Raw genomic sequence first — 14,579 nt, 5'->3', positions numbered from 1 at the left:
ATTAATCACTTTTGTTGGTCCGGATGGAAGTATGTGAGGGGCCTTACTGTAGGAGGAACCCGCGGTACCCGGGAAAAACCCACATGGTCGGGCAGGTAACCTCATACCTTTTCATGTCCGATCGGGGAATCGAACCCCGGCTGCCTAGGTGAAAGGCAAGTGTGTTATCACTGTGCCATATGATCACCCAAAGGAGTATCTTATTATTTGTGTTACAATAACCTGTATTTGACATATAATTATCCCTGTGTCCTATTTCATTTAACAATTACTTTATCCTCAGGAGACTGCAAAACCTCACGTCTACCAATAAAAAAGTTTAACATACAAAATACCTGAAGATTTGGAATTTGTAATTCTGTGATAATTTCCAGGATCAGGAGTGTGGAAATGCAGATATTCCTACTCATTTTTTAAGTTTTCTCCGCTAAACTACCAGCTTCAAATGATAGTGTGGAATGACAGCTGAATGGACACTACTGTAATTAAAACAGGGCACCTACACCTCTGACTTGTCCTGTAAAACGAAACTTTCCATTTTACAGTTTTATCCTCATTACTGAAGAGTTCTACACAATTTAAACATCTTTTCAAACTGTAAAATTCACAAGCCATACCTATCAGTTCCTCTCTCTTCATAGGAGAGTTCTTGCCAGGTTTCAGTAGCTGTCCCTCCAGTTCCCTGACCAAGCACGCCCCATGCACTTGTTCTCTTACATTCCTCTCGGTTCTCATCAGACATCTTGTGGAGGAGCATTTCAATTCTTGTGTTTACGATTCGTTGTGCTTCGCGATTCAGTTCACCATCATTCATTGAGCTCTGTTGGAGCTGGACAGCATATTCCTTCATTGTTCGTACACTCTCACGAAGACTGGCTTGGAACATTACCTGTAAAAATCATAAAATATATTTATACCATAATTATCCTTAACAAGAGATCCCAGAGGGATCTTGGCGCCCACCATTGAATGATCTTTATAGGTTCCATGTCAGATTGATTTTTTCTCTACTTTTCCCTTCCTCTAAATCTTACTAATCTGTGTAAATTCAGAAACAGCCCTCTAGTACATTTCAAACAAGGGGAACCTATATGTAAAATTTAAGATTTAGCGATAATGGCTGTCTATCGGCCATGTTGTTTTCAGATTGGTCTCAAAATGCAACACCAGGGACCAAGGGGAACCTACATATGAAATTTGAGAAAGATCCCTTCAGTGCTTTCTGAGAAATAGCGATAACAAACTTCAATTGTCAAAATACAAGATGGCTGCCTGTCAGCCAGGTTGTTTTCTGACTGGTCTCAAAATCCAATATGCATAACTAGGCACAGAGGGCAACCTACAAATGAAATTACAGAAAGATCCTTTCAGCAATTTCTGACAAATAGCGATAACAAACTTCAATTGTCAAAATCCAAGATGGCTGCCTGTCGGCCATGTTGTTTTCCTATTGGTCCCAAGATGCAATATGCAGAACTACAGACCAAGGGGAACTTACAAAAAAGTTTGAGAAAGACCCCTTCAGTACTTTCTGAAAAATAGCGATAACAAACTTCTATTGTCAAAATCCAAGATGGCTGCCTGTCGGCCATGTTGTTTTCCAATAGGTCTCAAAATGCAATATGCATAACTAGGCACCAGGAGGAACATACATATGAAATTTGAGAAAGATCCCTTCAGTGCTTTCTGAGAAATAGCGATAACAAACTTCAATTGTCAAAATCCAAGATGGCTGCCTGTCGGCCATGTTGTTTTCCGATAGGTCTCAAAATGCAATATGCATAACTAGGCGCCGAGGGGAACCTACATATGAAATTTTACAAATATCCCTTCATTATTTTCTGAGAAATAGCGATAACAAACTTCAATTGTCAAAATCCAAGATGGCTGCCTGTCGGCCATGTTGTTTTCCGATAGGTCTCAAAATGCAATATGCATAACTAGGCACCAAGGGGAACCTATATATGAAATTTAAGAAAGATTCCTTCAGCTTTTTCTGAGAAATAGCGATAACAAGAATTGTTTACGGACGGAGGGACGGACGGAGGGACGGACGGAGGGACGGACGGACGGACCACGGACCACGGACCACGGACGCAGGGCGATTTGAATAGCCCACCATCTGATGATGGTGGGCTAAAAATGTCCCCTCCCCTAGCGTTAAGTTAAGTACGGTATTTATCCTAAAATAAGCCCCCTATCCTAGGGTAAAATTAAATTTTGTGGAGAATTTATATGAGAGGGTCATTTGTAGGTAAATATGGAAATCAAACAGCTACAAAGATGTATATTTCACAAAATGACTTTAATACAGGCAAGTAAAATATTCTGCTTACAGGTGAAATCCTTAAAATTACACAATTAAATGCACATTTTACACATACCAGAACCTCAGTATTTGACAAGCGGTAATAATCCCCCAATATTTTAAGCTATGCGTTGGTTACCTGGTGATTTTCTCTGGCTTTTTCATCCTCTTCCATCAGCAGATTCTGCCTTTGCAGGATCAATTCAAACTTCTGACCAACATCCTTGCGTCTCTCAAGTTCAATCTCCAGCATATGTAATTTGGAATCATACGATGCCAGGTCCTCATCTGTAGCCAATGCTGCTTTTCCTTTCAAGTTCATCTTGGCAGCCCAAAGTCCTTTAAGAGACTCGTTCTGATTGGCCATTCTACCATACATCTGTTTCATCTGGAATTCAACATCACCAGTATTTTAGGATGAATATTAATATATATCTCCTTCCAAAGTTGCTATGAAGATAAGGGGAGACAACTGATATTATCCTGTGTATTGAAGTACATATTCTGAATAAACACAGAGATAAACTGGTGAAAGATGGTTGTCTTCCAGAGCAATATAATGCATCTTTTAAAAATAATTGATTTTAAACTTTGCAGCATTTTCTCTGTTCAATAAAAATTTGTGCATCAAAAAGGGCAATAACTCTGTAAATGATCCTGGTAGTGGTATGTTAGATATATATGACTAATTAGACCGCCCTGTGTAAGATTTGTTTTCTATGGATCTACAGGAGCAATAATTCTAGCATACTCCCTTAATTTTGTTACACCTATATTTAAAATTATCTTAATTGTCTATATTTACATCTGATAAACAATCACCCTGACCAGTTTCTACAAAAATTATATTCTGACTTGCCTCGTCTTTGTGTTTACTGATGGTTGTGGTGACGCCACGAGACTGTTTGGAGAGAGTGTCGTATAGAGTACGAGTGTTAAATGCCTCCAGATCAATTTGTCTGTCATAATCCCAGAATTCATCATCCTTCACGTCAATGTTGGTAGGCTGTTATAAATCAACAACAAATATTTCTTGTTCATCATTGAAAAAAGACAAAAAACAGTAAAAAAACAAAAAAAAAAGACAAAAAATATGTAAGAAATGGAGCAGAACCCAAATGAAGTAACAATGGAAAGGCCTGGCCACAAGGAACATGTATGTCACATATATAAGCCCTACCTCATATGGTTAACATACTGCGGCCATGGGTTAAAGTTTTTTTTTTAAAATAGGTCAAAGGTCACAGTCAAGGTCAGTGAGTCAACAAAGAATACACATCAAATACTTAATCTGTATCCTCATTCGTATCGACAACATTGTTTTATTAAACCATTAACCTCTGACCATAGCTGTCGGCGGGCCGTTACATATAATCAATCACGGACATTGTTGATGACAGTGATGCCAGGGATATAGCAATAGCTCCGCTGGACTTCAACCTAGAGAGCTAAAGATGGCACATCTTGCTTCAAACTGTTAAAACTGTGGAAAATATTCAACCATCGGGGGAAAAAAACACCATTTACAATTATGCAATCAATAAATTTCTGGATAAATCTGATCTAAATCACATTGGAACAAAGAGCTATAATTCATTATACAATACTGCACAAAACTCACCATCCAGAACTGCCAAAGCATCATTATCAGGTGGTCCGTTGCCCATGGTGATGGCCCCCATATTGCGATGGTATTTACGGACAGGATGTACCGTTGATCCTTTACTTGCGTAGTCGTCAAAGTTGTATTTCTTGGTGACCTTTCCGGTAGAAGGGGAATAAGTACGAAGCCTTGGACCATCCATACTTCCTGAACAGCAACTAGAAACAAAGATAGGTTCTCCGATATAATACAGCTGTAGATGTTATTAGTAAGACTACAATTATTACTATATCTATCAGGTAGTTACCTTATAACTAGTTATAAGACAACCCATATCTATCACATAATTTTTTATATACATATTTCAACAGTAATCATATTTGAGCTTTTCTATGCTAACAGCATTCAGTTTTGTATCTTAATATCTCACCAAGTATAATTGTAAATGATCCAATACCACATTTCACTAATCTGTTGAATTAATTTTCACACTAAATATTAGGATGCCAAATATGAATGTTCATAATGAATTTTATAAATTTAACCAGATCATGAGACACTTGGTGAAGTCGCTGCAGTCAATGTTCTAGTTTCATATCCTCTCAAAATTAATTAATTCAAAGCTAAACTCAAATGCCCATGCTAGAAGGCAATGGACATTTGAGGAGATAGAAATGCTGAAATACTAGGGTCATCTCGATATGCTCAGAAACTGACCAGTGCAATCATCATGATGACCATAGCTAGAAGTGCCACTCCGAAGATGATGAAGATGATCTGCCAGTCTGGGGCCTGAAGAATGTCGGATGCTGTGGCGATACCATTGGCTATAATACTGGCGGAAGTGGGTGGGAAGAACGGACCTGTCTGTGAGCACTGGGCACTTGTCTGCATTACTCGAACGTACTGAAATATGACAAGGGGATCAACTTAATGTCTGCAAAAGTAAAAATTACTGTAATCAACTTATTTTTTGCTGCACCTTTATTTCACCTTTTCATGCCAAACAACTTTTTTTTGCTGTGATCTAAATTCGCGACTTACATTCATTAAAGGGCTGTAACAGTGATTGAAACTAGTTCATGGCGAATAATTTTCAGCAAATTTTACTCGCCTGCGAAATATGCGAAAATCAAACACTTAGTTCACAGTACTTTAACAAAAAATATGGAAATTATCAGGTTTTCATATGAAACTAATAAAAAATAAATTCAAAATAATCAATATTACCTGAGCTTTCACATTAGATCCCCAATCTACTTATTAATTGAAAAATTTTGTTGTTATAAAATCGCTTATTTTTTCATTTCCATATTTATTGGTGTCTTCGAATTTACACTCGACATTCATCACCAGGATATGACACTGAAGAATCTTACCATTTTCTTCGTTGAATCAGTGCTGAGTTGGAAAACGTAGACCCCTGGGTCGTTAAATTGGTACGAAAACAACGTGGCCGATGTTGCAGTGACGGCCAATGCTTCCACTGCCGTGCGGAACCCGCCATAGTCAAATGCTCCATTGGTGTTGAATAAGTTGTTCCTTTTGGAAAAATAAGGCTTATCAGCACAATACATTGTTACAATAGTCAGTATTATTTAAACTTGCGAACGTCTGTGGAATATGTAGGATTCACTCCTGCTTCAACGTGATTGAAACAAGCTAAACATGAAATTTGACAAAGTTTAACAAAAGGCTCTTGGGTCACCTGAGTTCTCATCAAGCCAGAGTCGATGTGTCTGAATTTTCCGGGGATTTTATGAGGGATGACTGCCGAGAGCAGAAGATGGCTGACAGAAATCGGTCGCTATAGAAAACAAATATTTATACTGATAGTTTATTTTTTGTCAAAAACTGACATATCTCGATCTGTAAGACTTATCTTTTCTTTAATTTTCTCTTCTTCCTCTCATTCATTTGAAAACAAGCTGAACCTACATATCAAATCTGGAATTATCCATACAGAATTCCCTGTGGTAGGGTTATCAAATTTCAACTGTAACAAGCAGAATCTAATTGAAATTAAAGAAATATCCATGAAGTCATTTTAGTGATATGGAATAATGCTGTTTCCTTACTTGTCGTAGAGAGGGTAGTAGGTGTTCGTTACACTGAACATCATTATCTCGCCATTTGCTAGACAGGTAACAGGATTCTCAATGCCAGAGAACAGGGACCCAGCTACAGTGGAAGAGGCCAGTAGTCGACGGCGACCAAAACCAATACTATTCATTGTGAGATTTCCAGTATAGTTGCCCTTGCTGTTGTCTCTGAGCAAAGCGATCACCTCGTCAGGGTCAGGATTATACACTCCCAGAAATCCTCTGGCACTCATCTGACAGATACTGATTGCCTGTTCGGAGTTGTCCCTGCTAGTACACTGATCTGCTGATAGAGCGTTCCTCGAGTTGATGATCTTTGTCAGATACTGAACATCAATTTCAATCTACAACAGAAATTTAGAAATTCATATTTAACATGACTTAGCAAATTCTCCAAGTGACTTCACAAACATAAAGTGTACATTTATATATATTCCTAAGGGAGATATCTCTAGCTTGAATCATGATTAAAAAGGTATAAAAATAGCTTAATCTGTAACAACTAGTTAAATTTGTGGTGGTTGAAGAGATAAAACATCCATATCACTCTTGACAAGAATGAGGTCAATTTAGGAATTTGAGCAATACTCACCAAAATGTTGTCACTGGCATCACGAACAGATACATGTACATTAATTGGATCTGCAGCACAAACTAACGAAACAGTATTTTGCTGGGCTAAACGGCACTCTAAATCACAGACCTCGTCAAGGTCATCAGTCTGGCACAGACAGAATCCTAGCAGTCGATTGTAACTAACATACTCATTAACAGGGCACACCTTCAAAGGAAAATTCAAATGAATTAATGAACATATCAATAATATCGGAAGACGCATATGTAAAAAAAACTATTTTGACATTAATTTTTATGACATCAAATTAACCATAAGGCGCTGCACAAATGTCTGCAGAGATTAACATACTGCCCAAGTCAAATTCACCTGTCGTACAAAAAATGTTATGAAAGTTATCACTTATATTCACATAAATACCGAATAAATATGATCGACAGAATCTTACATTTGTGACATATAAAAAACAAAATCTTGAATTTGTGATATTATTGAACTTGTTTAATGAATTAAATCTGACACAGACACTCAGTTATAATATTCTCTTAAATACAGCCCTTGCATAAAGAATTAAAGATGGGTCCTTAAGAGAGATTTCTGAAGTTAAAAGGGTGAGTTTTAAAAGTAAATGTCAACAGATTAACACAGTAGAGGGTACATTAGTCACTATCTAATTGGAGTCAGTTAAATAAAAATAAATGTTTACAAGATTTTTTCTCAAACATGCTTAAAAAAACAACCTATGAATCAAATGTTATTTAGCTTCAGATGAAACAAGATGATTTTCGTTGACTAAACGTCAATATCATTTCTCAGCCATTGACTGTGTGACAATTTGGCTAAAGGGCAATAAGTGAATTAATAGGAGGATGACAAAATGAGCTGTTTATAACTAATGAAATTCAAGTCTTTATGATTCATCCTGGGGTCATCTCCTTGACTCAAGCTACAAAGAGACAGATCTAAACGATTGTCAAGACTGGTTATTGTTAATCTTAAGACTAACCTCATCTCTACAATAGGCTTCCCATTGACCAGAAGTCAGACATGTCCCATGCTGAGATCGTGTAGCCCCATTCAGACAGAGGTCATACACCTGTTTGTAGCAGTCAGAAGATGATGAAGTGGTTCCAACTTCGAGGAATCCAGCAGCACAGACACATTTACGATCGCTCTCCTATCAAAAAAAAAAAAAATTGATGTTACAGTAAGTATGGAACCCCCTCCCCCCTCAATATTGCTGGTTTGAAGACTAATTGCCTTTTTCACAGACAAGCAACTCTCCTTGGTACAGTGTGTTCCGAAAAACATGTCCCCACTTTTCATGCTTATATCTTTTCCCTTTACAAGATAATTACAAACTGTCAATTGCATTTTAGAGAACAGGTATTCATAATTTGTTTCCACCTAAGCACAAAAACTGATGAGGTCATAATTGCTTCTGATGATGTCATTGCTGACATCAATGACATCATCAAAATATGGTAATTAGCGGTTTTTTCCAAGATGGATAGCAAAAAGGATGTACACATTTATGTGGTAAGACTTTATTACGCAAATGGAAAATCGCCAACATTAGTGAATAAGTTTCTGAGAAAAAATTTCCTGATTTATAAATAGTCACAACAATGACAAACATACTGGATATTGCTAAAGCAAGATGTGTCCCCTACCAGCCCCTGCTAAAAATAGTAACAGTGACCTTGACCTTACCCCTTAACCCCAAAAACTCGCAATTGTCTGAGATATCATGGACCTTCATCATTGAGCACTGTAAAAATTTTACTGGGGACTATAGGGGACTATTAAGTACTGTAACAATTTTACTGGGGACTATAGGGGACTATTAAGTACTGTAACAATTTTACCGGGGACTATTGAGCACTGTAACAATTTTACCGAGGACTATAGGGGACTATAGGGGACTATTAAGTACTGTAACAATTTTACCGGGGACTATAGGGGACTATTAAGTACTGTAACAATTTTACCGGGGACTATAGGGGACTATTAAGTACTGTAACAATTTTACCGGGGACTATTAAGTACTGTAACAATTTTACTGGGGACTATAGGGGACTATTAAGTACTGTAACAATTTTACTGGGGACTATAGGGGACTATTAAGTACTGTAACAATTTTACCGAGGACTATAGGGGACTATAGGGGACTATTGAGCACTGTAACAATTTTACCGGGGACTATAGGGGACTATTAAGTACTGTAACAATTTTACCGGGGACTATTGAGCACTGTAACAATTTTACCGGGGACTATAGGGGACTATTAAGTACTGTAACAATTTTCATCATACCTGAAAATCTCGCCCCGATCCTAAACATGTACATGTTGCCTGTCCTGCAAGCGGCTGGTTAGCCTCGCTACCACAAACATAACAAGCCTTCTGTCCGGTCAGGTGATTAAAATGATCAACGGCACACAAGGAACAGTCACCAACACTTCCTCCGTACTGGGCTGTGCGGAACCGCCCTGCTGGACAGGGTGTAGGTTCTGAACTACCCTGTGGGCAATAGTAACCTAAAAAAAATGTGAGAAATTGGAAATAATGAAATGGAACAAGAGTAATGGTCTTTAATAGATAATCAGATGATTTTAAGGGAAATGATCACATGTCAAGGGTGATAAAATAATGTTGGAAGGGATATAACCATACACAGAAAGGGAGGTAATAATTAATGGCAAGGGAGATAATCACATGAGTCATGGAAGATAAGCAAATGATGGAAGGGAGATAATCAAATAAGGTAAAGTGAAGTATGTGATGCTAAAAGGGAGATAACCCATTATAGTAAAGGAGATAATAAAAATGTAAATAATTACATGTGGCTAGAAAGGGATTATCAGAGATCCAAACAATTCAGGTATGTGATGCAGCATACTTTTATCAATATACCCTTGGTAAAGGACAAAGTCAACTGTTGTTATACTAGTAGCTGTAAATTGTTCATTCCACCACGAGAACCAATCACAAATAACTAGAACTGTCATTCTTAGAGTAAATAGTACTCCATGCAGATGCTGTTTGCTTCCGCATTGTTGTCATGACAAGAAAGCCTATACAGTGATGTTTGGCATCCACAAATACCCTATACACTAAATTTGGTCAGAATGGGCCAAAAATTAAATTTCTACCAATCAAAGCTACTTTGTGCTTCAGATTAGTTGTCATGGTAACAAAACTCATACAGTGGTGTTAAACATCCCCTTATACCACTGTATAACTTATTTGGTTAAAATTGGCCAATATCAAAATTTTGACTAATCCAGGATTGCGTTGCCTTTTAATTTTCCAAACATCTAATATGTCAAACTATAGGCTTTGTTTAGTTACACCATTTGACCAAGGCTGAATAAAATTAGTCAAACGACTGATGAGTTATGGCCCTTTTTCGGGAAAACCTGAACATCGACATGTGGTTCTTTATATATAGTTTTATTGAAATTGGCTCACAAGTTTTGGAGTTCTCTGGACAGCATTTGCGAACAACAGACAGACGGTGATTCCAGTATACCCCCAACTTCAGGGGGTTGAGTTAATGAGAAATCTACTGGCTCAATATTTTGGACATTATAACAGAGAACTAGATCTACAGGGCCTACCTTCTGGACAAGGGTAGGAGTTTGTGGCATTGACGCCATAGTATGCACTGGAGTTGTCGCCTGGTTCATCAGTTATAGCCAAGGCCAGACAGACAACACCTGCACGGCAGTCTTGACAAACGGCCCGATTCGTGTCAGCACCAAATGTTCCTGGAGAACACGCTTCACAGGTGTCGATGAAGGACTGACGTGGAGCTCCATCTCTTTCCTTGTAACCCAATGGGCATTTGATCGGTTCTATAGCACCTGGATAACAGAAGAGTTTGTTGTTGTATGTACGGAAATACAGGAATCAGTGCTTTTTGTCAATTTAACAGAGCTAACAGTATATCTAAAACCAAGTCTTATAATGAAAACATTGAAATAACTACTTGGATTATACTGCCTATTTCTAATTGCATCATTATGATAGATATATCCTGTTATAACCATGTTACCATAAGTCTATAATTAATTACAGATTTATCCCCCAACCATCCATTTGTGTACATTGTATGCGGCTATATATGACATAATTACTTGTAATATTTTTTCCAAAGTTGCAAAGAGTGAGCCTTAAAAAGTGGTCAAATTCAACTTTCTTACCTTTATTCTTGATGACAATGACCAACAAAATATGTTATGTTTAACAATATGGTGTGATTATGATTTAAATCTGTTCAGAGGTTTACAAGATATCATATACAAAACCTTTTCTTTTCAAAATTTTCAAGCATGACCTTTTGACCTTTTGACCTTGACTGATGACCACATATTGTTATCCTGTCATAGAAGCTTTACCAGCATGTGTCATTTAGTAGTGTTACTGTACCCCAAATGTTACTCTAAACACCACACACGTAATATAAACCCAAACTTACCAGCATCTGTCATGTTGTAGTATTACCGCCCTCCTAATGTTTCTCTAAACACCACACACGTAATATAAACCCAAACTTACCAGCATCTGTCATGTTACAGTCATCTAGTTTCTCGCAATAATGACCCTGGGGGCAGACTATGGGTGTCGCTGACCCCTCGGGACAGTAATAGCCCGGGGGACAGGGGACTTGCGACATGGACCTGTTGCAGTAGTACCCTAAAACACAAATCATGTTCAAACATCTCAAATTACAGAGAAATAGTAATCCCCTTAATCATGCAGTGAATAGGTAAAAAAGATGGCATGTTTTCTGACAATGTACATGTATTACTTGTTTTGCGTAAACAGTAATGATATTTTTAGTGAGACACAAATTGTTTTGTCAAGCATATTTAAGAAAGAAGCAGTTAATTTGGTCTTTACTGACTGGTCCATATACACTTAAATCATCATGCAAGAATTTATATTCTATTCATTAACACAAATGACCAAGAACTTTGACCTACAAAACCTTTTGAAAAACAATTCTATGTAAGTCAAAGAGTCATTTTGAGTAAAATTGGTTCACAACAGGGATACCAGTTAGTTGTGCAGAAACAGCAGCTCAACAGATAACTAGAATTTGAATATCCATCATATCTCTATCAGGGCGATCTGATAAGAGGGAATTGCCAAATGGTACATTCAGAAAAAAATGGATTATAAATGAAGATTTGAAGACTATTTCAGTTTTTAATCTCCAAGTAAAATGTGTCAACTCTCCAAACTATTGAGGATATCTTTGCATACTAGGAAAACACCTAGGAATATTTACACCAATCTGCAGTAGAATTGTCGATAGAGTTTATTTATATTTTTATTTTTTTATCTTTTGACACGGACCTGCCTGACAGATGGTCTCATTGTGGGATCCTTCAGGACAGTAGTATCCGGTGGTACACTGGTTTCCTCCGTAACTCATACTGAAGTCTGGACACATGAAACCTGCTGGACATCTGGCACAATCGGCATCGCTGCCTGCTGCTATCACATCCCTGGGTGAAAATAGTTCAGATATATTTAAAGTCTGTGTTACAGTACTACATCAGTTGTAAAATAAGAATTCCACAACATAAATTCAAATTTTTTTTACAGCTTATGTGAAAAGCAATTTACCATGCAGTTTCAGAAGAGAAATGCTGATTAGCTGTTCAGATTAAAATGTTTTCCTCATTCTCATATGAATCTTAATATGTAGTGCTGAAGTATTGATAAGTCTGACCCCGAGTGCCCTAGGAATGGTACTGTCAAAGTAATGGTGCGACATTGACATGTGTAAGAGGTCAGAGGTTACTGTCGAGGTAATGGGCCACATTGACATGTGTAAGAGGTCGGAGGTTACTGTCGAGGTAATGGTGCCACATTGACATGTGTAAGAGGTCGGAGGTTACTGTCGAGGTAATGGTGCCACATTGACATGTGTAAGAGGTCGGAGGTTACTGTCGAGGTAATGGTGCCACATTGACATGTGTAAGAGGTCGGAGGTTACTGTCGAGGTAATGGTGCCACATTGACATGTGTAAGAGGTCGGAGGTTACTGTCGAGGTAATGGTGCCACATTGACATTTGTAAGAGGTCGGAGGTTACTGTCGAGGTAATGGTGCCACATTGACATGTGTAAGAGGTCGGAGGTTACTGTCGAGGTAATGGTGCCACATTGACATTTGTAAGAGGTCGGAGGTTACTGTCGAGGTAATGGTGCCACATTGACATTTGTAAGAGGTCGGAGGTTACTGTCGAGGTAATGGTGCCACATTGACATTTGTAAGAGGTCGGAGGTTACTGTCGAGGTAATGGTGCCACATTGACATTTGTAAGAGGTCGGAGGTTACTGTCGAGGTAATGGTGCCACATTGACATGTGTAAGAGGTCGGAGGTTACTGTCGAGGTAATGGTGCCACATTGACATTTGTAAGAGGTCGGAGGTTACTGTCGAGGTAATGGTGCCACATTGACATTTGTAAGAGGTCAGAGGTTACTGTCGAGGTAATGGTGCCACATTGACATGTGTAAGAGGTCGGAGGTTACAGTCAGAGTAGGAGTGCCACATATCTGTAAACACAACTTAAGTGCCTGTGGGTGGGGCTTATGGTCTAGCATTGCCATAAACTCACCTGTATGTGCCCGGGGGGCAGGGCTCCGGAGCTGTTGTAGCGTTGGTACAGAACCATCCTGTGGAACAAGGGTTCACTGTATAGTTAGCCATTCCTGTTGTATTACAGAAGTAACCTGCAGGACAAGGCAGGCAGTAGCTGGAATCGTCGGCACCTTGTACAGGATTATAGGTCGTCACCGGACAAGCTGCTACAGCCTTACTGACTTCACAGTAGAATCCAGCTGGACACGGTTCCGACACTGTTGAATTATCCGGACAGATAAATCCACCCGGGCAGACATCACACTCAGCAGCCGAAGCAGCTCCTTCCCAGTTTATAAACCGTAGAGCGGGACAAGTTTGTACAGAGGTAGTTCCTGTAAAAACAATGGTAGGTCATTCAATGGTAGGACAGATCGCTAACTGGTAGGACAGGTCATTTAATGGTAGGACAGATGGTTTAAAGGTAGTACAGGTTGTTTAATGGTAGGACAGGTTGTTCAATTGTATGACAGATCGTTTAATGGTTGGACACTACTTATTCTTTAATGGTAGGGCATGTCGTTTAATGGTAGGACATGTCGTTTAATGGTAGGACATGTCGTTTAATGGTAGGACATGTCGTTTAATGGTAGGACATGTCGTTTAATGGTAGGACAGGTCGTTCGATGGTAGGACAGGTCGTTCAATTGTATGACAGATCGTTTAATGGTAGGACAGATCGCTAATTGGTAAGACAGGTCATTTAATGGTAGGACAGATGGTTTAAAGGTAGTACAGGTTGTTTAATGGTAGGACAGGTTGTTCAATTGTATGACAGATCGTTTAATGGTTGGACACTACTTATTCTTTTCATGGTTTTGGGCATGCGATTAAAAGGTTTTTGAAGATGGCTGCGTGTCGGCCATGTTGTATTCCGATTGGTCTCAAAATGCAATATCAGACCTGCCAACCTTTCAAATTCAAAAATAGTAATTTGGCCCATTTTTGAGCAAAAAAAGAGTAATTCTTAACAATTCTTGCCAAATCTATTGCATCAAAAAGAGTAATTTGCTACTATTTCGAGAGAAAAAAGAGTAACGACCACCACAAAATAGTAAAGATTACTATAAAATAGTAGTAGTTGGCAGGTCTGCAATATGCATAACTAAGTACCAAGGGGAGCCTACATATGAAATTTGAGAAAGATCCCTTCAGTACTTTCTCAGAAATAGCGATAACAAACTTCAATTGTCAAAATCCAAGATGGCTGCCTATCGGCCATGTTGTTTTCTGATAGGTCTCAAAATGCAATATACATAACTAGGCACCAAGGGGAACCTACATATGAAATTTGAGAAAGATCCCTTCAGTACTTTCTCAGAAATAGCGATA

At 38.4% G+C, this 14,579-nt stretch overlaps 1 protein-coding gene across 1 annotated transcript in view; it reads right to left on the bottom strand.

The window, feature by feature from the left end:
* Window positions 1–14,579, bottom strand: part of LOC117317428 — a 141,569-nt gene that overhangs the window by 23,877 nt on the left and 103,113 nt on the right. Inside the window, 15 exon segments of the mRNA XM_033872237.1 lie at window positions 618–672; window positions 674–889; window positions 2,448–2,696; window positions 3,168–3,313; window positions 3,930–4,071; window positions 4,073–4,129; window positions 4,629–4,817; window positions 5,291–5,453; window positions 5,990–6,357; window positions 6,606–6,794; window positions 7,594–7,764; window positions 8,903–9,126; window positions 10,210–10,455; window positions 11,150–11,287; window positions 11,954–12,105. Of these exon segments, the coding sequence (XP_033728128.1) occupies window positions 618–672; window positions 674–889; window positions 2,448–2,696; window positions 3,168–3,313; window positions 3,930–4,071; window positions 4,073–4,129; window positions 4,629–4,817; window positions 5,291–5,453; window positions 5,990–6,357; window positions 6,606–6,794; window positions 7,594–7,764; window positions 8,903–9,126; window positions 10,210–10,455; window positions 11,150–11,287; window positions 11,954–12,105 (2,705 nt within the window).

This window comes from Pecten maximus, chromosome 19 (genome assembly GCF_902652985.1).
Source record: "Pecten maximus chromosome 19, xPecMax1.1, whole genome shotgun sequence".
NCBI lineage: Eukaryota > Metazoa > Mollusca > Bivalvia > Pectinida > Pectinidae > Pecten > Pecten maximus.
This window is presented reverse-complemented; position numbering and strand designations above follow the sequence as displayed.